The sequence below is a fragment of the Phyllostomus discolor genome, chromosome 5 (genome assembly GCF_004126475.2).
Source record: "Phyllostomus discolor isolate MPI-MPIP mPhyDis1 chromosome 5, mPhyDis1.pri.v3, whole genome shotgun sequence".
Classification (NCBI taxonomy): Eukaryota; Metazoa; Chordata; class Mammalia; order Chiroptera; family Phyllostomidae; genus Phyllostomus; species Phyllostomus discolor.
Genome location: NC_040907.2, coordinates 23,171,431 through 23,198,016, shown reverse-complemented (window position 1 = coordinate 23,198,016; position 26,586 = coordinate 23,171,431). Strand labels below are relative to the sequence as shown.

Sequence of the window (26,586 nt, the reverse complement as noted above, 5' to 3'; positions counted from 1 at the left end):
GGGAAAGAAATAGAAAAATTCTAGGCAGCACTAATGATGGAGGCCATGACTTTACAAGAAGTAGTACTAAACTTTAGAGTTGTATGATTTTCCTCTTTGCAGCTTTCAGCAGCCCTCTCCAGAAAAAGCTGATAGTTTGATTCATCCAGGATTGAAACTTTGCCAATCTTGTATAAAAGGAAATTGGGGCATGGACATAGAGGTTGTTGTCAAGACAGTGGATGAGGGAGAGAGTGTAAGAAGATAGGAAAAGAAGTAAAGATAGGAGGGGCCGACAGAGATGATGGAGGAGATGCGATATTCAGAGGTTTTGCTGATAGGAAGCAGACTTATGGGGCACAGCACAGGCAAAAGTGAATCTTGGAAGGATAGGAGGTAATCGTCAGGGATATTTGAAATTAAGTTTTTGACTGAAAAAACTTAAGGAGTTCTGGTGATCACAGGATCTAGGGTATAGCTGTCTGTGGAAGAAGGTTGCTGAGGTAGAGTGAAGAAGACATTTATCAACAACAGGGAGCTCAAAGCACATATTAAATGAGTTATCCATGTAGACATTGAGATTGACTTTAACAGTGGTGATGATAATAGCAGCAACAGCTAATGTCTACGGAGTGAGCACTTGCTATGTGCCAGGCACCATTCTGAAACTTTTGCGTGTATTAACTCTTTTTAATCCACGTAACAAATACTGTGAAGTGCTGTTATCATCTCTCTTTTATAAACGAGGAAGCTCAGGAAAAGAAAGGTTAAGGAGCATGGCCAAGGTAACATAGCTAGTACATGGTAGTATCAAGACTGGAACCCAGGCAGTCTGATTGTGTCTGGAGTCTGTTCTCTTAACTAGGCAAGGACTTGGGGTGAAGAGGAATTTTGAGAGCCAGATGTCAAAGCCATCAATAAAGTAGGAGGAGTAACAAATAAGTTGGGAGATGACAGCTATGATGAGAGTTGAAGCTGTAGTACAGCAAGATGGCGAAGGAGGAGAGGTTTTTACAATGAAGACAGAAGAGTAATGGTTTGCAAAGAGCATTGGGAAGGGAGGCAGATAAAATAGCAACCCACCTTCAATCCTAGAATAAGTGGTCGGGGACCAGCTTATGGGCAGGTGACCTGTGTGGTTGCACAAGTCTCCACACTTAGAAAAGGCCCTGTTTTTGGTTTCATGCTTTACTCTTATTGTCCTGAAATTCTTCATAATTTTTGAACAAGGGATCCTACATTTTCATTTTGCACCAGATCCTGCAAATTATGTAGCCTGTCCTGCAGGAGGTATAGGGAACAAAACATGAAATGACTGAGCATATAAGCGACTTTTTGATCATGGAGTGAAATAACAAGGCAATTCAGTTCAAAGAAAAGGAGGTTGGGTCTCACAGGAGAGGAAGCATAGATGATTATAGGGATAACAGTTTAGTGTGGTACATGTTTAACAACTGATTTTCCCCTAGTAAACAAAAACAGGCCCTGAATTGTAGACTCAGCCAATTTCATAGTGTAAATACTACCACCATAACCAATTTCAAGCTACCAACATGAAATCACTGAACACAGAATTGGGAGAGATGGGCACAGTCAGCACACTAGAAGATAATTATGTTTGGTAGAATTAGAAATCGATCAGTAAAATGAGAAACATGGTAGGTTTAGGCCTGACAATCTCCTGGAAGATGGTGAAAACTCAAACTCAGGCCTGATAGACTTCAGGTGTATGCTGGAAGGAAGGTCCTGTGTTGGCTAGGGAGTTCTTTTTCTTCTTGTTCACCAATCTCAAATTTTGTGGCCTAACATGGAGACAGGGTGGATGTTGGTGCGAGGGAGGGGTATTGAACTTGAAATATAAGCTCCAAGAATGGGAGTGGGCCTTTGTGTGGGCCTTTGTGCACAGAGGCATTTTATAGTTTGGCATTACACGTTGAGAACTGCAAGCATTGCTCAAAAATGGTGCAAAGTGAAGATCCAGGCAGTTTGTATTAGACTTTGTGTGCTATGCTTAAGAAAGCCATGGATGGCTTTGGGAGGGTGGTAGGTGATCACCTTGTACATTCAGAATGGTTAACTGGTAGGCATTTCTTTTAGGAGAGGACTTGGGGTTCAAACTTCTGCTTAATCCACTTGGGAAAGGAAGAGAAATATATGCATGGTAGATCGTCTCCTTATAATTAGGGATGGCTGGCTAGCAGCACTAGTTTTTAGTTTGTACTGTTTTCACTAAGGTAGGTCAAGCAACTCTGCATCGAAAGTAGAAAAAAAAGTGTATCATAAATTGCTCTTGTCTTGCCTGAAATGCCTGCAGAGTTGCAAAGGCCTAGTGTTGTGAGTAGCATTTTCATTCTTTGGGAAATGTACATATATTGTATACAGGAGAAGGTATTGTGGAGCTTTTGCAATTCCAGAAGTGGAAAGGAATATCACCAATTTATTCCCCTTTCTCAACTGAAAGAAGGAGAAGCTGCTACTGCTTAGTTTAATTACTGCATCTGCTCTGTGCCACGAATCTCTGAATTCTTAGCAGGAGGAGCGTGAAGGCGTCTTGATTGGGTACTGGAACATTTGCAGTACAAGCATTTCAGCCACTGACAATTAATTGCTGCCAGTCCTGTTTTGTGAAAGCAAAAGGAGTGTTCTCTTTGAGTCCAGGAAATGAAGGTCCAATTAGGTAACCCTACATGTAAGGTTTGACTTTAGGAAAACTGACATCCTCCTCTCTCTACCACCCAACTCCCTGCTTATAGTCAATAATTATAGCATTTCAACCCCTACAAGCAATGGCTTTCTGTGGAACAAATGACTGAGTGGATAAATGAGCCAAGTCCTTGGACACCTCTCTGCAGCCTTTTTTCACTGAAGAAAACTCTTGTGCTGACTCTTAATAAGGCCAAAGCTTACCTCTTACTAGGAAATCGAGGCGTGGGGTGTGGGCAGCGATGAAGAGCCTTGCATAACCAAGGACAGAAACCCAAGCAGTTCTCTGCTCTTGTTTTGTTTTGGTTTGTTTATCAGGGATTTTTGCTTGGTTGCTTTCTTTTGGTTTTTAAATCTCTCCTTTAATCCTTTAGGCTTGTACAATTTTTGCCCAGGGTTTGTTTATTCTTCTGGCTATTATTTCCTGGCAAATTTGGAATCCCTTAGGACCTAGTTTTTCCCAGATTCTCATCCTTAGTTACCTGAGCAGAAAACACCAAAAATTCTTTAGCTCCAGGCCCCCTTCGGCTGTCTGGCGTGTATAAACTATATGGGCTTCTGACCCTTCAGTGACTGAGGCCCTTCCAGTTTTGTCTGTGTGCGTAGACTCACTAAGCACTCGCCAACCCCACCTCCCCACCCTTCTACTCTTATACAAGCGGCTTATTGCATGGAGGGAAAACCTGGTCAGCCCATTTCCTTCTGTAGGGTTGTGCAAGAATTTCTGCTCTTGTACTTTTCCTTTTTCTAAAGTATTAGTGCCTGAATTATAAAGGCCTTTCTTTAATTTTTTTCACCACCGCTGCTCACTTTCTCCTGTAATCTCCTAAGTGTTCTGGTTCTTTTATCTACGTATCTGGTTTTACTCTGTGAAGTGAATTTGAAAATGTGTTTGTTGGTTACTTTGTAAGTTAACTTATAAAGCAGGAGGTGATGAGGATTTTAGTGTGAATTCATTAACAGATCCTTGCTAATTGGCTGAACTCAAGCCATGGTAAAAATGTCTCAGAAGCAGCTATCCTTAGTTAACAACACTCCTTTCATCATTCCCCCCTTCTCCCTTCTTTGGTGGTCTTAATTTCATCAGGGAGACCTGAGAAGACATAACTTTGTAACTGACTACTACAAACATGAACCCTGCTATATTCTCCAGACACATCTTTAGTTACTAAGAATTTGCCTGGGATATGTCTTTTATACCCCACTGGCTTTGCTAATGTAGGGAGACACTGCATTGTCTCCCTGCCTTAGTAGGATTTTGTTTGTGGCAATAGTAGTTTTTATTTTAATACAGTTGTGCCTCAAATCAAATTGTGTAGAGAATGGAATTTTTGCTTATCGTTCTTCAATATTAAGTAGACACCAGGGTAGCATGTATCTTATCAAGGAGGGCCTCTACCTGGACTGTGATGATAGGATCCAGGTAAGTACCAACATCCTATGTGTGCTCTGAAGTCTCAGAGTCTCATAGTCAAGAATAGCCTGTAATAGAGGGTTTTTTGTTCATTTTGAGTTATGGTATCAATAACTGGGTCTGGCTTGCTTGATTTGTAGAGGGTAGTCCCAGAATAGTGGTGAGGAGGACGGAGGAAGGAGCAAGAGGAGGAAGAGAGAGAGAAATGAGAGATGGAGAAAGGGAATGTAAATAGAAACATTTTATCATTCTGAATAAAGATTCTTTGAAGAAGGCACATGTGTGCCTTCTGGGGCATGATTATATGACTTATGGTTTGTTCGGAATTGGGTTAGTTTTTATGATTTCTGTCAAATGCCTAAGGAAATTTCACCCAAGTGTCCCCAACCCACTAAAAAGTTTCGTTTTTTTATCTCTTTTTCCTGTTTCTTTAAAAATAATAAATAGTAAATGAAGCTGTTTCTTTAAAAATCTGCCTGCCTTACTTAAAAATATTCATACTTTTTTCCTATTTCTGGGACTCTATTCTAAAGTGGTAATTTATTTAGAGCTTTGCACACAATGATGAGATGTTGTTTACTTAATAAAAAAGTTGGAAGTACTCTGAGAAGGGGAAAATGGATGTTGTACAGTCATTAAAAATATGTTTGGTTGCATGAATGGCTTTTTTTTTGTTGCTCTCTTCTGCTTACCATTCCAGCCATGTTTGAATGTTTGCTCTTCCATGGACACCATACTTTTTAAAAACAGCTTTACTAAAGTATAACTGACATATAAACTGTTCATGTTTAAAGTATACAATGTGACTAGTTTTGATATATGTGTATACCCATAAAACCATCACCACAAAAATAGGTATTCATTACTTCAGAAGTTTCCTTCTGTCCCTTTTTAATCTTTCTTTCCCGCCCTTATCTCTAGTCAGCCTCTGATCTGCTTTAGAGTGATATAGATTTCCTGGAATTAAAAAATAAATGGAATCAGGGACTTCTGGCCAAGGTATAGGTATAGGTAAACATGGTTCACCTCCTTGCACAGCCACAGCAAAAATTACAACTAATTTATAAAACAACTATCACCCAGAATTATCAGAAAATCAAGCTGTATGGAAGTTTAACAACCAAGGAATTAAAGAAATCACGTTCATCCAGATGGGCAGGAGGGCTGGAGATGGGGAGATGTGGAATGGGTGGCAGCTAAAAATCTGCCTTGGGAGCAAGGGATCCCAGCCCCACAGCAGACCATCCAGCCCAGAACTCCAGTGTCAGGAAGGTAAGTCCTCATAACTCCTGGCTGTAAATACCAGAAGAGGTTGGGGTGATGGAAGAAACTGTGGGATTCTCAGGAGTCTCCTCTTAAAGGGCCAACAATGGACTTAGGACTTACTCAGACTCACTCCTTCTCAGCTCTAGCACTGGGACAGCAGCTGGAAGGGTACCAGTGACATATGGAGAGAAACTGAAGTATCTGGCATCAGGGTGAGTGCTGGGGGACAGCTTCCTCCCAGACAAAACTCCAGAGGCCAGGCGATGGCATTATTCCCTTACTGAATCCTCCCTTACACAGAGCCACAGCGTGGTGACACCATATCAGAAACTCTATCAACCAGGTTCATATGGGTTACCCTGCCCTGGCAATTACCTAAGGCTCTACCCCATCAAACTTACTGGTACACTTTTCTACAATCGAGCATGCTAAGACCAGGGAGTCAAAGCAGCTCAATCTACTACACAGAAACAAATATAGGGTGGCTACCAAAATGAGGAGACAAAGAAACATGGCCCAAATGAAGGAATAGAATAAAATTCCAGAAAAAGAAGTATACAAATTGGGATAAGTAACCTATGATGCAGAGTTCAGCATGCTGGTTATCAGGATGCTTGAGGAACTTTCTGGGTACTTCAAAAGCATAAAAAGACCCAGGCAGAAATGAAGGTTACATGTAGTGAGATAAAGAAAAATTTACAGGGAACAAACAGTAGAATGGTTTATATTAACATCAACAACTGTCTTGATAGCTTTGTAATGAGCCTTTAAATTGGATATGTAAATCTTACAACTTTGTATTTTGTTATCAAAAATGTTTTGGTTATTCTAGGTTCTTTAAATTTTCATATAAATTTTAGAATCATCTTGTCAATTTCTTTTTAAAAAGCCCCCTGGGATTTTGATTGGGATTATGTTCGGGCTGTAGATCAATTTGGGGAGAATTGATAGCCTAATAATAATAGTAGGTCTACTAATCCATGAACACAGTATATTTTCCCTTTTATTTGTCATCTCTAATTTCTGGCCACAATGTGTGATAGTTTTTAGGGTATAGACCTTGTTCTCTTCTGTCAGATTTATCCTTAATACATTTTTGATGTATTGTAATTGATATTTTAAAAATTCAGTTTCCATTCGTTGCTAGTGTATAGAAATACAATTACTTTTGCCTTGGCAGGTGTGGCTCAGTGGATTGAGTGCCAGCCTGCAAACTGAAAGGTCACTGGTTCGATTCTCTGTCGAGGCACATGCCTGGGTTGCGGGCCAGGTCCCCAATTGGAGGGGTGTGAGGGGCAACCAATTTATGTATCTCCTGCACATTGATGTTTCTCTCCCTCTCTTTCTCTCTTCCTTCCCCTCTCTCTGAAAATAAATAAAATCTTTAGAAATACAATTACTTTTTATATATTTATCTTGTATGCTGAAACCTTGGTAAATTCACTTGTTCATTCTGGTAGGTTTTTTAAATAGATTTCATAGGATTTTCTGTGTGTGATCATATTGTCTGTGACTATAGAGCATTTTGCTTCTTTTCCAGTATGGATGCTTTCTTGCCTATCCCACTGGCTAGAACTTTTAATACATGTTGAATAGAATCAGTAAAAGCATACATCCTTGCCACATTCTTGATCTTAGGAGAAATCAGTCTTTCACCCTTAAGTATGCTAGCTGTAGGTTTTTTTAAGATTCCTTTTATCGGGTGGAGAATGTTCCTTTCTATTCCTAGTTTGATGTGAATTTGTATCAGGCATAAATGTTGGATTTTGTCAAATACATTTTCTACATCTATTGAGATTCATATAAGTCTTTGTTTTTAGTGGGTTAAAGTGGTAAATAACTTGATTGATTTTCAGTGTTAACCCCACCTTGCATTCCTGGGATAAACCCCATTTAGTCATGATATATTATCTTTTGTGTGTGTGTGTTTAAATATATTTTATTGATTATGCTATTACAGTTGTCCAGTTTCCCCCTTCACTCCCCTCCACCCTGTACACCCTCTCCCACCCACATTCCCCCCTTTAGTTCATGTCCATGTGTCGTAAGTTCTTTAGCTTCTACATTTCCCATACTATTCTTGCCCTCCCCCTGTCTATTTTCTACCTACTATCTGTGCTACTTATTCTCTGTACCTTTTCCCCCCTCTCTCTTCCTCCCACTCCCCTGTTGCTAGCCCTCCATGTGATCTCCATTTCTGTGGTTCTGTTCCTGTTCTAGTTATTTGCTTAGTTTGTTTTTATTTTAGGTGTGGTTGTTAATAATTGTGAGTTTGCTGTCATTTTACTATGCATGTTTTTATCTTCTTTTTCTTAGATAAATCCCTTTAACATTTCATAAAATAAGTGCTTGGTGATGATGAACTCCTTTAACTTGACCTTATCTGAGAAGCACTTTATCTTTAAATTCCATTCTAAATGAAAGCTTTGCTGGATAGAGCAGTCTTGAATCTAGGTCCTTGCCTTTCATGACTTGGAATACTTGTTTTCAGCCCCTTCTTGCCTACAAGATCTCTTTTGAGAAATCAGCTGACAGTCTGATGGGAACTCCTTTGTAGGTTACTGTCTCCTTATCTTTTGCTGCTTCTAGGATTTTCTCCTTCATTTTTATCTTAGCTAATGTAATTATGACATACCTTGGTGTGTTCCTCCTTGGGTCCAACTTCTTTGGGACTCTCTGAGCTTCCTGGACTTCCTGGAAGTCTATTTCCTTTACCAGCTTGGGGAAGTTCTCCTTTATTATTTGTTCAGATAACTTTTCCACTTGTTGCTCTACCTCTTCCCCTTCTGGTACCCCTGTAATTTGGATGTTGGAACGTATAAAGATGTTCTGGAGGTTCCAAAGCTTCTCCTCATTTTTTTGAATTCTTGTTTCTTATTCTTTTCTGTTTGGTTGTTTCTTACTTCCTCCTGGTCCACAACATTGATTTGAGTCCCAGTTTCCCTCCCATCACTATTGGTTCCCTGTGTATTTTCCTTCATTTCTCTTATCCGTAGCCTTCATTTTTTTCATCTAATTTACGACCCAAATCAACCAATTCTGTGAGCATCCTGAGCATCATCAATGCTTTGAACTGTGCATCTGATAGGTTGGCTATCTGTTGGTCACTTAAAAGTATTGGCTCTCGGGCTTTGATTTGTACATTGATTTGAGCCATTTTTTTTAATCTGGTTGCGCCTGTTACATATGAGGGGCGTGGCCTTAGGTGTTCTCCAGGGTGAGGCAACCCAGTTGCTGGGTTGTGACGTTGTAAGTGGGGGCGCAGTCCAGGAGGAAACAATGGCGCTTGCTCCTCTCTCTGTTGGATTTTAGTCCCTTCCGTTGCTTCCCCCAAGCTAACTGGGCCTTTCTGGTGCTAATTCCCATATGGATGGGCTTGTGCACGTTCCAAGACCCTGTGGGTCTCTCCAATGAACTCTCCTGTGAGGCTAGGAGTCTCTCCCTGTGCCTCAACCCCACAGCTATTTTCAATCAGTGCCCCAGGCTCTATTTCTGGGCGCTAGTACCCTGGGTTGCGCAGTCTGTCTTGCTCCCCAATTTTGCGTGGTTTATCTGTGTTTGAATGTGGGACCACCTGGTCAGCCTTGAGCGCAGTGCCTCGCTTCACAATCGCCGCCTTGGTGGGTCTGCCTGTTGCCACCCTTGCCACCACCTGCGCGCCCATGGTCTGCCCGCTGTGGTCTTGCACGCCCAGGATGCCTTACTCTCCTGGTGCCACCAGTTTTTGTGCCACAACCCCTCTCCCTCTGGCTGCCCAACTCTGCTCTCCCTATCCATCTGGATGAATGTGTCTCTTTTAACTCCTTGGTTGTCCGACTTCCATTCAGTTCAATTTTCTGTCAGTTCTGGTTGTTATTTTTTTTCTAAATTGTCCTTATTTTGGTTGTGCCAGGAGGCAGTTTGTGCCTACATCTCCATCTTGGCCAGAAGTCTCCTTTTTTTAATAATGTTAAATTTGATTTACTAAAATTTTGTTACAAATTTTTGCATCTGGATTCATCATGGATATTAGTCTGTAGTTTTCTTTTATTACTTAAATGTTCAGTGTAACTCTCTAGTAGAGCCATCTGGGCCTGGAGTTCTTTGTAGGAAAATTTTAAACTCCATATACAATTTGCATTATAGATATATAGCTATTTAGATTATCTGTAATAGCTCTTTTTGAGTGAGCTTTGACAGATTGTGTCTTTGAAGGAATTTGTGCATTTTATCCCATTAGTCAAATTTATTGGCATAAAGTTCACAATACTCCCTTATTGTCCTTTTAATTTCTTACCTCTGTTATTCCTGATATTTGCAATTTGTGTTCTTTCTTTCTCCCTCCATTCCTCCATCTCCTTCTTTTTCCTAATGATCACACTGGCTAGATTTTCTCAGACAGTCTTTGGTTTCATTCATTTTTCTCTATTGCTTGTCCATTTTCTCTTTCATTGGTTTCTACTCTTATTTCATTTCTCATGCTTAATTTGAATTTTATTTGCTCTTTTTTTTTCTGGTTTCTTAAGTTGTAATCTGGGGTCATTGATATGAAACTTCCTTCTTTTCTAACATAGGCATTTTAGTGCTATAAATTTCCCTCTAAATACTGCTTTAGCCACATCTACAAATTTTGATATTTTGTGTTTAGTTTCATTCAGTTCAAAATGCTTTAAAATTTCCCTTTTGACTACTTCTTGACACTTGGGTTATTTAGAAGTATCTTATGTAATTTTTAAATACTTGGGAAGATTTTCTAGATATTGTTTTATTATTGATTGATAATTTAATGCCATTGTAGCCAGTGAACATTGTATGACTCAAATCCTTTTAAATTTATTGAGACCTGTTTTATGGCTCAGAATATGATCTATCCTGTTAAAAATTCCATGTGCACTTGAAAGGAATATGTATCCTGCTACTATTGTTGGGCAAGTGTCCTATAAATGTCAGTTAGGTCAATTGGTTAGTGTTGTTCAGATCCTCTATGTTCTTACTTATTTTCTATTAATTTCTATCAGTTATTTAGAGAGGTAATGAAATATCACACTGTGTAGATATATGTTTTTCTTTATGGTTAGATCAACTTTTGCTTTATGTACTTTGAAGTCCTATTAAATGTGTACATTTTTAGGATTATTATGTCCTCTTGAAGAATTGATAACTTATTATTATAAAATTATCCTCATTATCTTTGGTAATATTCCTTGCTCCAAAAACTGTTTTGTCTAAAAAATATATATATTTATAAAGATTAAACAAATTTATATATTAAAGACATATAATATATAAATAGTAAATATATTTATAATATATTAAAGATACAGTATACTGTAAATGTTAAATATATAATATATTACAAATATTAAACATAAATAAATAATTATTAAATAGTTATATATATTTTTTTTTAGAAAGAGGGGAAGGGAGGGAGAAAGAGGTAGAGAAATCAATGTCAGAGGGAAAGTTGATTGGTTGCCTCTTGAGTGTGCCCCAACCAGGGACCAAACCTGCAACCTAGGCATGTACCTTGACTGGGAATGCAACCAGCAACCTTTCACTTTGTGACAATGCCCAACCAGCTGAGTCACACCAATTAGGGTTTGTCTGATATTAATATAGCCACTCAGACTTTCTTTTGGTTACTGTGTGTTAGCATAATGTATATATTTTTTACCATCTTTCCATCATTTTTCCCTTAACCTATTTGTGTCTTTATGTTTTAAGGCGATTTCTTATGGCCTGCATATAGCCAGGTATTGCTTTTTATTCAGTTTGACAGTCTCTGCCGATCAATTGGAGTGATTATTGATATGATTGGATTCAAGTCTACCAACTTAGTATTATTTTCTGTTTGTCCCAATTGTTCTTTGTTTATTTTGTCTGCATCTTTATGCTTTCCTTTGAATTAATTGGGTATTTTTATTCCATTTTACCCCCTTTTGTTGACTTCTTAGTTGTGGTAAGCAGAATAACAACCTCCCCCCCCCCCCCCCCCAAGGATGCCAGTTTCCTAATCTAGGAACCTGTGACTGTGTTATAGTATATGAAAAAGAGGAGTTAGGCTGGCAGATAAAATTAAGGTTGTTAAACAGCTGACCTTAAAATAGGGAGATTTTCCTAGGTAGGCCCAAATGAATCACAAGGGCTCTTAAAAGTGAAAGAGAAAGATATTACTATGAAAGAAACACACAGAAAGATATAGTATTGCTTGCTTTGAAAATGGGGGAAGGGGATCATGTGCCAAGGAAAGTGAGTGGCTCCTAGAAATGGAAAAGGAAAGGAAATCAATTATATTGTAAAGCTTCTAGAAAAGAACACAACGCTGCCAACCCCTTGATTTTTTTGTCCTGTGAAATCTGTGTCAGATTTATGTCTTACAGAATTGTAAGATGATACATTTTTGTGGTTATTAATATTCTAACTTATGCCCCATGAGTTATGAAGATTTAGTCCTGGCTTTTTGGAATAGATATTATTCCTGGCCAATGTGAACTCTGGGTACTGTGCCCTATAATCATTTTGGTAGTTCTTTGGCCTTTGTCATTTTCACAGACATATGAGATGATTAATACTCAGCTGAATACTTGAGGGGGATCCTCTGCAGATCTTCAGAGTTCTGTCTCTATGTAGTTCTCTGCTCTCCCAGATGTCCAGCTACATCTTTTTTTTTTTTAATGTTAGGTGTGTTTGTTACTTAATTTAAAAGACTTTATTTATTTATTTATTTATTTATTTATAGACAGAGGGGAAAGGAGAAAGAGGGACAGAAACATCAATGTGTGGTTGCCTCTTGCGCGCCCCCTACTGGAGACCTGGCCCACAGCCCAGGCATGTGCCCTGACTGGGAATCGAACTAGTGACCCTTTGGTTTGCAGGCTGGTGCTCAATCCACTGAGCCATAGCAGCCAGGGCCCAGCTGCATCTCTTCAACTCAGGAAGACTGCCAGTCTCTGTTTGGATTTCCTTTTCCTGTGCTGTAGCCTAGAAATTTTCTCTTGGCAGTTGCTGGGGCAATCATAGTAGTCATCTTATTTATTTATTTTTTTTTCATTTCTTAGGAATTGCTTTTCTTCATTGCCTAATGTCAGTGTCTTGAGTGCTATTGTTTCATATATTTTGTCTGGCTTTTGAATTGTTGGAGGTGGAATGATAAATCTGGTACCTGTTACTCCATCTTGACTGGAAGCAGAAGTCCATCATATTTTCTGTCTTTTTTAAAAAAATAATTTTTAACAGGCCCTGGCTGGTGTAGCTCAGGGGATTGAGCACGAGCCTGTGAACCAAAGCATTGCTGGTTCAATTCCCCGTCAGGGCACATGCCTGTGTTGCAGGTCAGGTCCCCATTAGGAGACACATGAGAGTCAACCACACATTGATGTTTCTTTCCCTCTCTTTCTTCCTCCCTTCCTCTCTCTTTAAAAACAAATAAATAAAATTCTAAAAATATATATAAAACATAAGTTTAAAAAATAATTTTTAACGGAATTCATTGGGGTGACATTGGTTAATAAAATTATGTATGTGTCAGGTGTACAACTATAAATACATCATCTTATCTTTTGAATTATAATTTTTTGGCATTCACCTGCTTAACTACTGCTTATTCTTCAAGAGTCACCCCAGGCTTTACTTCTTATAGGAAGCTTTCTCTGATATTAATTTCCCCAAATTGGGCCCACAAGCTCTCCTAAATGTTTGAGTAATTAATAGCCTATTATTGTCTTTTCAGTCTGAGAGCATGGTGCTTACTGTTCAAGTTCAGTCCTTCCAAAGATGTCCTTGATCTTTGTCCCCTTGCATCTTTAGTTACTATTATATTGTTCTTTCTTTTCATTCAAAAATTTGAAAGGTAATTTACACTTGCTTTTGTTCATTCACTTGTATTTAATCCTCAGCCCTGTGGAATTTGGTTTCCAACCTGTTCTTGCTACGTTCACTGGTAACCTCACAATTGCCAAGTATAATGTATTTTTTTTTAGTCCTTATCTGATTGAACCTCCCTGCATTATTTCATACAGGTTGCAATTGACCCTTCTTTCTTGTTATAACACTTTCTTATTTTTTCCTTCTCTCCGATTATTCCTTTTTAGTCAGTTTTGTGGGTCATTTCATCAGCTCACATCTTTTTTTTTTTTTTAAGATTTTATTTATTTATTTTTAGAGAGGGAAGGGAGGAAGATAGAGAGAGAGAGAGAAACATCAGTGTGTGGTTGCTGGGGGTTATGGCCTGCAACCCAGGAATGTACCCTGGCTGGGAATCGAACCTGGGACACTTTGGTTCCCAGCCCGCGCTCAATCCACTGAGCTATGCCAGCCAGGGCATCAGCTCACATCTTAAATACTGGTATTCCCATTGGTATTTTGAGCCTGTTTCCTTTATTTATATGTTCTTCTTGGGTAAACTCATTTATTCCCATGGCTTGGCTTCTGTCTTTAGGAACTTGATTCCAGCTCTGGGGTCTCTGTTTGAATTTCCCAAAGGTACTTCAGATTCAATATGTCTAAAACATAACCTACCTGTTATTTTCTTAGAGCCAGCCTATCCTAGTTTTTGACATTGCTATAGTTAGTCCCTCACTCAAGCTAGAAACATGGGAGTCATCTTAAATTCTTTTCACCAAGTCTCAGATGCATTTCAGCTTCACAAATACAGTTCCTTAATATTTTAAAATCCATCCCTTAGGGGGAATTTTCGGTAACGGTGGCAGAATAAAGTGGTCTCTTGAATTCTCCCACACATAATAATTATAAAATATGTAAAAATTGTATTTAAAGAAACTGGAAAGGATCCAGAAGCAGGCAGAAGCTAGAGAAGAGTTTACTCTTGAAAAACAGCAACTGGATGTGATAAGAATTGTGAATTTGCAGCTTTTAACATTTCTTGCCTGAGGGCATTAACCATCCCTCACAGCCAAGGAAAGTGGCAGTGGAAAAATCAGTCTTACTTTCTTATGGTGGCAAAGAACAGAGTTCAAAACAGAAAAATTACCTGGAAATATAAGGGAAGGTGCCTTTGAAAGTAAGAGGGTAAAATCCATAACCTGACCATTAAACTGTACTAAAATTCCTGGCTGAACCTCTAAACATGGGGAGATTCCAGAGGGCCTGGTAAAAAAGCAGACAGAAATCAGAGAGGCAGAGTTCTGGCTGTGAAAAACTGAGCTTGCACCAGGTGAGCTGTGTGAGTTTGTTGCTTTTGTAACTGAGTGCATTCCCCAACCACATGCAGCTCAGGTGGCAAAAATCTGAAGTCTTATGGATTTGCAGTCCAGAGAATGGAGTCTAAGACTGAAAAATTAGGGAGTGATCTCCAGAATAAAAAAACACAGTGATAGCAGGCCCTACCCAAATCTGAGCATAACCTATGGCCAAAGTTTTGGCCAATCATCAGGTTACTCAAGAAGACCTGTAGGTGACCAGGCTAATAAAGTAGCTGCAAGAATTACACAGTGTATCAGTTATTGCACATTGCAGAGGAAGCAAAGTCTACAGTTTAAATCTAGATAAATGACTTGCCTACTAGGAAAAAAATACTCTAAACAATCCCAAGGAAAACAGTAGAATCTAGAGTCACTACATGTATTAGATAGAATGTCCAATATTCAAAAATTATTAGACATGCTGAAGAGCAGGAAAGAGTGACCCATAGTCAGCAGGAAAAAAGCAGTCAATAGGAACCGACTCCAGGTTGGCTCAGGTGTTCGAGTTAATTGTCAGAGACTCCCAAGTATTGTCAGAGAACTAAAGGAAAATGGTTTCAGTGTGGGACAATTGAGGAATTCCAAAAGCAAAATGTAAACAATTTTTAAAATGGGAAAATAGAAATAGGAGAACTTTCACTTAAGACATCACAATGGAGTCATAATTATTTCATTGTAAAAAAATACATATAAAACTGGAATATAATAGCTACTAGAAATATAATAGAGGCAGAAGCAAATTGAGAAGTGTTTATTATTTGAAAAGTATTTATTCTTTATTCTTGGTAATGCTTTAAACAAGTACAGTGGGAGTCTTGTAGCCTTCTTCCTGGGGCTTGTCCCATCTGTCTTGACCACCATCACCCTGGCTCAGGTGACAAGAAAATGTAGTTTTCCTTTTGGCTGTCTGAGCAGCATCATGGCATTCATCAAGAACAAGCACTTACAAAAGGTGGCAAAAAGGAAGCCAAGAAGAAAATGTTTATCCAGTTTCTACAAAAGATGGATATGATGTGAAAGCACAGCTTTCTGATAAATACTGGAAAAACACTAGTTAGGAAGGACTCAAGGAACCCAAATCGTATCTGATCGTCTCACGGATTGTGGTTTTGAAGTGAGCCTAGCTCACAGGTGGCAAACAAAGGCTCTCGGGATGAATCTGGCCCGACACCTTGTTTGTATCTGGCAGAGCTCTCGCCTAACTGTTGAGGAGTAGTTACATTTATATAGTCCTAAAGTTACATTAGGCCCTTTGAAGGGAACTGCAAGGCTGTGTGGCCCCCAGTGAAAATGAGTTTGACACCCCTGGCCCTCATTGATCTGAAGAATGATGACATTGCATTTAGAAAACACAAGCTAATTACTGAGAATGTTCAGGATAAAAATTACCTAATTTCCACGACACGGACCTTACCTGTGACAAAATGTGCTTGCTCCATGATCAAAAAATGGCAGACCATAATTGAAGATCATGTTGATGTCAAGACTACTGATGATTATTTGCTTCGTCTTTTCTGTGTTGGTTTTACTAAAAAAATGCAACGATCATATTTGGAAGACTTCTTATGCTTGGCATCAACGGGCTTGCCAAATCCAAAAAACAATGATGGAATTCATGACCTGAGAGATGCAGACAAATTACTTGAAAGAAGTTGTAAGTAAATTGACTCCAGATAGCATTGGAAAACACATAGAAAAGGCTTGCCATCTAATTATCCACCCCATATGTCTTTGTTAGAAAAGTCAAAATACCGAAGAAGCCCATGTTTGAATTGAGAAAACTCATGGAATTTCATGGTGAAGGCAGCAGTTTTGGGAAAGGTACTGGTGATGAGACAGGTACTAAAGTTGAATGAACTGATGGGTATGAGCCCTCAGTCCAAGAGTCTGTTTAAAACTCAGACATTTAATGGTTATAAATAAAGAATCCTGTTTGTGAGAAAAAGAAAGAGATTCAGTTTTATCAGTGTGTGGCTGGATATGAAAAATAGCAACTTTTCTGCAAGAGGAGGTAGACCTCATTTGGGGCAGAGGGTGAAATTTACAGCTGCGCTGAATAGAATTGGCAAATTTGGTTGAGAATGAATGAAGAGAATCCACAGCTTGACTAGGTTGAGGTTGCAATGCCTGTTTGGATGAGTGGAGGGCCTGCCAGAAACGTAATGAGAAGATCCTGAAAATAAGAGAGCCACAGAAGGGTTGAGATAAGCTCTCCACATATCTCTAGCTGACTGAGAAACTAATTGCATGTGCGAAAGAGATCCAAGAGAGCCTGGTAAAAAGTAAAAGTCAAGGGAGGTTTAACAATTGGCTGAAGTTTAGAATGCATCCCTCAAGCAATACACAGAAGGACTGGCAAAGGGTGAAGCTTTGTGGGCTTCAGGTGTTTGAGTGACCTCTACCCAAATCATTGGCTGACTGCTAAACTATGCACATACAGGGTGATACCTAGGAACCCAGGCTGAAATCAAAATAAGAATGAAAAGAACTGAGCAGGGATGTCAATGGCAACATACTTTGTATGTGTGTGTGTATGGGAGACTCTAGTTTAAGTAGAGGGAAGTTACTAAAAATAACCGTCCTTCAGAAAAATAAAACAGAATCCAGAGTTGTTACAATCTATTACCAAAAATTTCAACTGGATATTATGAGATATGTAAAAAAGTATCAGGAAAATGTGACTCATGCTCAGGGAAAAAATAACAAATGAATTCTGAGTGAACTCACCTATTAATTTAGCAAATACTTTAAAGCAGCTGTTCAAATATGCTTAAAAAGTAAAGGAATCTATGTCTAAGATTTAAAGGAAAATGGAATGACAATTACACAACAAAGAATGGCTCTAACCACTGTCACTCAGTATTGTTCTGGAGGCCCAAGCCAATGTGATAATGCAAGAGAATGAAAGGAATACAAATTGGAAATGAAGCAGCAAAACTGCCTTTAGTCACAGATGATACCATCATGTACCTAGAAAATTCCACAGAATATACATAAAAGCTACTGGAATTATTAAGTGAATTTGGCAAGGTTACAGGATATAAGATCAATGTACAAAATCAAGTGTGTTTATATATTAGTAATCAATAATTGAGAATTAAAGTTTTAAAATGTAGCATCCAAAAACATGAAATAGGGGTAAAACTATGTACAGAAAACTCTATAACGTTGCTGAGAGAAAATTAAATAAATGGGGAGAGATACCATTGTAATGGGTTGAATAGTGTACCCCTCAAAATTACATCCACTTGGAACCTTAACTATGTGACCTTATTTGGGAATAGGGTCTTTGCAGATATAATTAGTTAAGGATCTTGAGATGAGATCATTCCATTTTTAGGGTGGGCCCTAAGTCCAATGACTGGCTTCTTTACAAGAAAGAGGGGAGAGAGCCCTGACTGGGTGTCTTGGTTTGCTGGAGCATCATTGGGTATACCAAAAAAATTGCAGGTTCAGTTCCCAGTCAGGGCACATGCCAAGGTTGCGGGTTTGATCCCCAGTTGGAGTGTATATAGTAGGCGACTGATGGATGTTTCTCTCTAACATCCATGTTTCTCTCTCTCTAAAATCAATACACATACCTTCAGGAGAGGATTATTTAAAAAAGGAAAGAGAGAGAAAGATTTGGGCCCACAAGAAAGAAGGCTAGGGTAAGGTGGAGACTGCCAGAAGCCAAGGAATGCTAAGAGCCTCTAGGAGCTGGAAGAGGCACAGAGGATTCTTCTCAAAAACCTTCAGAGGAAATGTGGCCATACTGATGCCTTGATTTTGTACTCCTGGCCTTTAGAACTATGAGAAAATCAATTTTTATTTTAAGTCAGGAGTCCCCAACCCCTGGGTCACGGACTGGTATAGGTCCATGGCCTGTTAGGAACTGGGCCGCACAGCAGGAGGTGAGTGGCCCGTGAGTGAGCGAGCCAAGCTTCATCTGTATTTACAGCTGTTCCCCATTGCTTACATCCCTGCCTGAGCTCCACCTCCTGTCAGATCAATGGTGGCATTAGATTCTTGTAGGAGCACGAACCCTACTGTGAACTGCACATGCAAGAGATCTAGGTCGTGTGCTCCTCATGAGAATCTAATGCTGATGATCTGAGGTGGAGCTGAGGCAATGATACTAATGCTGGGGAGCGGCTGCAAATACAGATTGTTACCCCTAGATGGGACTGTCTAGTTGCCCGAAAACGAGCGCAGGGCTCCTACTGTTTCTGCATTATAGCGAGTTGTATAATTATTTCATTATATATTACTATGTAATAGAAATAAAGTGCACAATAAGTGTAATGCACTTGAATCATCCTGAAACCATTTCCCTCCCACCTCCTCCCTCCGCCTAGTCGGGGGAAAAATTGCCTTCCATGAAACTAGTCTCTGGTGCTGAAAAAATAAAAATTGGGGACCGCTGTTTTAAGTCACCAAGTTTTTGGTGATTTGTTATGGCAGCCCTAGGAAACTCATACAGCCATGTACATGGATTGGGACTTAGAATGATCAAAAATGATTTTGAAAATGAACAACAAAATTGAAAGACTTAAGCTTTAAGGCTTACTATGAAGCTGTACTAATCAAAGCAGTGGTGTTGGCGTAAAGAGAGATTAAATCTATGAAACAGAATAGAATCCAGAAATAGATTCAACAAATATGGTCAATTCATGTGCCAAAGCAATTCAGCAGGGGAAGGATGGTGTTTCCAATAAATTGTGTTGGCATAATTGAATAGTGATAAGGAAAAACATGAACCTTGATCCTTATATTACACCATACATAAAAATCAGCTCAAAATGGATCATAGACCTAAATTTAAGAACTAAAACTATAAAGCTTGTAGAAGAAAGCACAGTAGAACATTTTTTGTTATCTTGAATGAGTAAGTCACTAAAAGCATGAGACAAAAGAAAAATTGGTAAACTTAAGCTCATCAAAATTATAAACTTATTGTTTTAAAGATGCTATCAAGATAGATGAAAACTCAAACTACAGACTGGGAAAATATATTTGCAAAATAAATACTTAACAAAGGACTTATTTGTGGAATATATAAAGAGCTCTTGTAACTCAATTAGAAAACTAATGACATGAACAGATTGCCCACCAAAGAAGTTATACAATAAGATGTCCAATAAGTACATGAAAAGATGCTCAACCTTATTATTCATTAGGAAAATGTAAATTGAACCCACAATAAGATGCTGCTCTACACCTCCGTAATGGCTAAAATTAAAAAGACTTTCTACACCTTATTCTGGCAAAGCTGTAGAACAACTGGAGGGCTCAGTTTGGTAGTAGGACTATATAATGATACAATAATTTCAGAAAATTGTTTGGCAGTTTTTTTAAAAATCTAAAGGTACATCTTCCATATGACCAGTCATTCTACTCATAGATATATATCTAAGAGAAATGAAAGGATATAGTCACATAAAGACTAGAGGAATATTTATAACAGCTCAATTTGTAGTAGCCAACCTGGAATCAACCCTAGTGTTCATCTTTCAGTTAATGAATCAGATAGAATGCTGCTCAGCAATCATAAGAAAAGAATTGTTAATACACATGACAACATGGGTGAATAGCAAAAAATTTTTGCTAAGTGAAAGAAGCCCGACCCCCCCCCAAAGAAAGTACGTAAAATATAAAATTCTTGAAAATGCAAATTAATTATAGTGACAGAAAGTGGAGCAGTGGTTACTTGGGGAGGGAGGTGGGAGGTGGGGAAGTGATTGCAAAGGAACATGAATCTTCGGACAGGATGGATATGTTCATTATCTTGATTGCAGTGATGGTTTCATAGGTATATACATATGTCAAAGTTTGCCTAATTGTAGACTTTATATATGGTCAGTTTATTCATTTTATCAGTTATACCTTAATAAAGTTGTAAAAAAATGAACAAAGATGTGAATAAACTTAACCAAAGAAAATATATGACTGGCCTCATTAGTCATTAGGAAAATACAAATTAAATCACAGTGAGGTACTATTAGAATGGCAAAAAAAAAAAAATGAAAACCAAGTATTGGTGAAGTTGTGGAGCAACCACAACTCATACATTTTTGGTGGAAATGCAAAGAGTACAGCCACTTAAATAACAGTTCATGGTTTCATATGAAGTTCAACATGCACTTATATGTAACTAACAATAAGTACTTCTAAATATTTACTCAAGATGGATCAAAACATGTTTACAGAAACAATTGTATTGAAATATTTATAGCAGCTCTGTTTATAAGAGCTGAGGACTGAAAACAACTTAAATCTCTTTCAGTAGGTGAATGGATAAAAAAATCGTATATTCCTTTTTTTTTAAGATTTTATTTATTTTTTAGAGAAGAAAGAAAAGGAGAGAGATATCAATGTGTGGTTACCTCCTGCACACATGCTACTGGGGAGCAGGCCCACAACCCAGGCATGTGCCCTGACTGGGAATCAAACCGGCGACCCTTTGGTTCCCAGCCTGCACTCAATCCACTGAGCTACACCAGCCAGGGCTTATATTTCTATAATAGTAAACTACTCAATAATAAAAAGAATGAACCATTGATATTCACAATCATGGATGAACCTTAAAAACATGTGTGAAAACAACCAGAAACCAGAATGGTGTGTGTAAGATTTTTAAAATATGAAACGTAAGAAAGCCCAAATTAGTCTATAGTGACAAGAAGCAAATCACTGGTTGCCTGAACCTGATGATGGAGGCAGGAATTTGTTGCAGAGGGGCAAGCAAGAACCTACTTGGGGCTTATAGAAATGTTCTCTCTTTATTACAGTTACATGAGTATATATACTTGTCAAAACCCATTGACCTACATACTTTATTTCTTTAAATTAGATTATATTGATTATGCTATTACAGTTGTCGTGATTTTCCCCCCTTTGACCTCCTCCAACCAGCACCCCCCACTCCCTCAGGCAATCTCCACACCATTGTTCATGTCCATGGGTCATATGTATAAGTTCTTAGAGTACTCCATTTCCTATACTGCACTTTACATCCATATGGCTATTCTGTTAACTACCTATTTGTTCTTCTTAATCCCCTCACCTCTTCACCCATTCCCCCACAGTCTCCTCCCATCTGGTAACCAGCAGAATGCTCTCTGTATCCATAATTCTGTCTCTGTTCTTGTTTGCTTAGTTTGTTTTTTAGATTTAATTGTTGATAGATTTTTAATTTTTGCCATTTTATTGTTCATAGTTTTGATCTTCTTTTTCCTAAATAAGTCCCTTTACCGTTTCATATAATAATGGTTTGGTGATCATGAACTCCTTTAGTTTTTTCATGTCTGAGAAGCTCTTTATCTGCCCTTCAATTTTAAATGATATCTTTGCTGGGTAGAGCAGGTTTGGCTGTAGGTCCCTGTTTTGACTATTTCTTGCCAGTCCCTTCTAATCTGCAAAGTTTCTTTTAAGAAATCAGCTGACAGTCTTATGGGAGCTCCCTTGTAGGTAACTAACTGTTTTTCTCTTGTTGCTTTTAAGATTCTCTCTTTGGCATTTTAATTATGATGTGTCTTGGAGTGGACCCCCTTTGCATCCATCTTGTTTGGGGTTCTCTGTGCTTCCTCAACTTGCATGTCTGTTTCCTTTACCAAATTAGGGAAGTTTTCTTTCTTTTTTTTTTTTTCAAATACATTTCCAATTTCTTATTCTTTCTCATCTCTTTCTGACACCCCTATGATGCAGATGTTGGACCTCTGAAGCTACCCCTGAGGCCTTACACTGTCCTTGTTTTTTTGGATTCTTTTTTCTTGCTGATGTGATTGAATGTTTTTTTTTTCTTCCTGATGTTCCAAATCATTGATCTGATTTTTGGCTTTATCCACTCTATGTTTTTCCCTCTGTAAATTGTTCTTTATTTCAATTAGTGTATCTTTTGTTTCTGACTGGATCTTTTTTATGCTGCTGAGGTCCTCACTAAGTTCCTTGTGCATCCTTATAACCAGTGTCTTGAACTCGGCATGAGATAGATTGTTTATCTCCATTTTGTTTAGTTCTTTTTCTCAGGTTTTGATTTCTTCTTACATTTTGGCCATGTTTCTTTGTCTCCTTATTTTGGCAGCCTCTCTGTGTTTGTTTTAAGTTTTTATGTACTATGTACTCCCTGTCTTGGTAGCATGGCCTAATGAGGTAGGTGTCCTGTAGAGAGTCCAGAGGCACAGCCTATCCTATCACCCAAGTTGGGTACTTGAGGCGCATCCTTTGTGTGGACTGAGAATACCCTCCTCTTGTAGTTGAACTTGATTGCTGTTAGTAGGTCAATGGGAGGGATTTACCACAGCAGGGACTGGCTGTGACCACTGACCACCAACCTCTGCCCTCTGTGGAGGATCAGCTGTGCAGGGGCAGGTTGGTGGTGCTCTGACGTGTGTAGCTGTCTACTGGGTGTGCAGGCTCTGGGGTTTCCTGGGTGGTACTGATCAAGGTCATTCACCTGTGTTTTGCCTGGGTCCACCCTGCCTGAGCTATAAAGCAATGTGAGATGGCTGCTATTTGTACTCGAGCTTGGAGATTCTCAGGCAAAGCAAAGCTGTGAATCTAGGTTGGCTGCTGTTAGTGCCAGGCCTGGGGCCCACTTATCAAGAGGTACAGGGGCTCGGGACTCACTGAGGCCAGCTGTTCCTTGTTTGATAGGATTTAGGAAGTTGTAAACCCTGAGCCAAGACCAGCCAGTCATATGGAAGAGCAGTTTGCATGGGAGGGTATGTTGGGTGGGACAGAGTCTCTGGGGACCTCTAGGGAGGGGAAAACAGTGTTAGCCAGGTTGATGGAGTCTCAGATATGGCACCAGCCTGCTGGATCTATAGCTCTGTGGGGGGAGGGTTCAGAAAAGGGATAATGGCCTCTGCCCACCCTTCTGTCTGGGAAAAAGCTGTACCCCAGCACTCATCTTGTTGCCAGAATCTTCAGTTTCTTCCTGTGTGTCACTGGTGCCTTTCAACCTGCTACCCCAGTGCTGGAGCTCAGAGGGAGTGAGTCTGAGTAAGTTTGTGCGTGGGTTCTGTAAGAGGAACTGCTTGGGGCTCTAGCAGTTCTTCCACTGACTTCAGTCTCTATTGCTTTTTGTAGCCAGAAGTTGTGGGGACTTATCTTCCTGGCACTGGAACCCTGGGCTAGGAGGACTGGTGTGATGCTGGGACTCCTTGAATACAAGATATCCCTTCCTAATTTTTACCCATCACATGTGGATGTGGGACCAGCCTGTTCCAAGTCTCATTTCCTCCTACCAGTTTGGGTGGATGTGGTTTCTTTAATTCTGTAGTTGTCAAACTTCCATTCAGCTTGATTTCTGATGGTTTTGAGTGATGGTGGTTCTGTATTTTAGTTTTAACTTTGATGTGGTTGTGTGAGGAGTTGAGCTGTGTTTACCTATTCTGCCATCTTGGCCGGAAGTACTCCCTATACATTTTAACTGTGTGCAGTTAATTTTATGTAAATTATACTTCAATTAAGTTAACTTGAAAAAATCCATACCACCACCTTTTTTTGGCCACTCATTGTTTCTTATTTGCATGAACACAGCACCCTCCTAGTGGTATTCCTGCTGCTGTCTTACTTCTTTAAACCCTTACACTAGGCAGCAACCTGAGTGATCCATTAAAGCAGAAACCCGACCTTGTCACTTCCCTGCATACAACTCTTTAATTGCTCGCCATTAACTGGCTCCTTAAACAAGCATATACTGTCTTCTTTAGTCTGGCCCTTGACCATCTTTCCAGCTCACCTTCCATTACTTTTCTGCCTCTCTCTTTGCTTAGAATTCTCAGTTCTCAGTTCCCAGCACGTGCCATGTTAATCCCTTTTGTGGTGCCTGTACGCATCTCTCGCCTCAGCTTTTTGAGTAAACAACTGTTTTACCCTTTAAAACTCAGCTGAGGACTCTCCCCTTCCAGAACGCCTTTATTTAAACCATCCTTCATGTGTTCCCTTTCTCCAAGAGATGAATTAAATGCTCTCAGATGTGTTTCTTTGGTTCGCCATAACTTTTATAGATACAGGTACCATTGCGGTTTACTGTGTTTTAAGTTCTCTCTCCCCCACTTGATTGTTCACTTTTGACCACAGTGATTATGTTTTATTTATATTTTGGACCCACAAGGCCTGTTTCATAATAGGTGTGTAATAAGTATTTGCAGAAAGATTGAATATCAATATTGAGAAAAAAATAAAAGTACTACACAGAATGTAATTATAACTGTTTTGTTTTAAGATTTATGTCAACATTTTAACACTGGTTTGGATGGTGAGGTTAGTTTCTTTTTTTTTTTTGACAGTTTTACATTAAAAAAATTTGATGTGCAATTATTTCATGAGACATACCTAAAAAATAGGCTGTATAACTTTTGCCTATTCATTTGAATTTTTGTATTTCTTTAGGTCCACAAGGCAATTACAATTTCCAATCCCCTAACCACAGATGTGCCTGGGGAGGTTACTGTTTGGGCAAAGAATGTATCAGTCCAACCTGAGACATCAGAGGATCTGGCTACTATGCCTAGCACTCAGCAAGTGAAAAGCCTTGGGAAAATCCAGATTGCTACTCCTCTGCCAGTGACTCCCTCCTACAGTTATGCTACTCCTACCCCCCACGCTTCTTTCCAGACCACCTCAGCACCATATCCAGGTGAGGCCCTTTGCTTCTGCCCATGGGGATAGGATGGGGAAGTTGAACATTTGATCAAAGTGTTCCCTTTTAGTGGAAAGAAAGGAAGGAGGCATGTCTTTTAATTCTGTAGGTTAGAGAAAAAATAATCCTGTAAGTGTCCCTGTAAACATAGGATTTGGGGCTCTCCATCCGTTTTTCAACAGGCCCCAACCTATGGGAATTTATGAGGCTCATTTTCCCAAGCCAGATTCCACTGTGCCTAGGACTTCAAGGCATAGATTCAATTAAGTAATGTTCAAGGAATCAAGCAAACAAAGGCTACTGGGAAAAAAGAGTTGGATCTGTGTACCTGTTTGCCTCTGAATGGCCAATTGTAGGTCAGATATTTACCTCTCTGATTTTGACAGCATCTGTGTTTTTTTAAAGCTATCCATAAGATGGAGATTTATACGTAGAATATTGCCTTAACAAGTCTGTGCTTCATGAGTTCCATTCTTAGGTATTAGGAGGAAGTGGTCAATGAAGGAGGCTGAGTTGATCTTCAACCCCTGAAAAAGTCAACAGAGTGATACAAAGCCGGTGAAAATGATTTTTTGCCAAATTTTAATTTCCAAGGGTCTTTTTTTGGTGTAATATAACATGAAATTTTAGGGTTTCAGTCTTGTGGCACTAAAGTAATTTGTTATTCAGGCAAATATAATTCTTGGTATAATTGAGAAAGGGTTGGGATGTACTACATTTTTGTCCTTTATACTTTCCTTGAGTATAGTGGTTTCTTTCTTTCTTCTTTTTTTTGAAAGCCACTTCAGAGAATTCTTATTCCACCTCCTGGCGTGTCTAAATGGTGAAGCTTCCATAATGGATGATTTTATTACTCCCCAAGTGCACGCAGTGTTCCCATGCAGACTGATAATCTCAAATTTCCTGTTTGTTAGGAAGCTTTCTCACCTCCAGTCTTGAAATGTAGGTGGACTAGCCAGTTGTTTGCTTTAAGCTCCCTAGTTCCCAAGGTCTCATACCAAAGGAACGATTATTGTCAGATTTATATAATCAGCGTTTCTCAACAACCAGCGAACATTTTTGGTTGTTACAACTATGGAGGAGGGGTGCTGCTGACATCTAGTGGGTAGAGACCAGGGATCCTGCTGATCTTGTTACAGTGCACAACCCAGTTTGGCCACAACAATGAATTATCTGGTCCAAAGCACCAAGGTTGAGAAATCCTAACATGTATGAAATAGCTGATGAGTAGTATAAAGACAATATATTGCTATTAGCTGATGTGGTATGGTGTTCCAGAAATGCTAAAGTAGTTCAAGAAGTAGGTCAGGCCCTGATCAGCATGGCTTGGTTGGCCCTGATGAGCATCTTCCTGCAAAGAGAAAGGGCCCACCAGTTCAATTCCTGGTTGGGACACATGCCTGGGCTGTGGCCTGGGC

At 39.2% G+C, this 26,586-nt stretch overlaps 1 protein-coding gene across 5 annotated transcripts in view; it reads left to right on the top strand.

Annotated features, from left to right (window-relative positions):
• KIAA0319L (KIAA0319 like) overlaps positions 1-26,586 on the top strand; it is a 98,280-nt gene that overhangs the window by 35,625 nt on the left and 36,069 nt on the right. For all 5 annotated transcript variants that reach the window (XM_028511761.2, XM_028511763.2, XM_028511762.2 and 2 more), the window contains one exon: positions 24,919-25,165. In XM_028511761.2, coding sequence (XP_028367562.2) covers positions 24,919-25,165 — 247 coding nt within the window. The remainder of the gene's footprint in view (positions 1-24,918; positions 25,166-26,586) is intronic.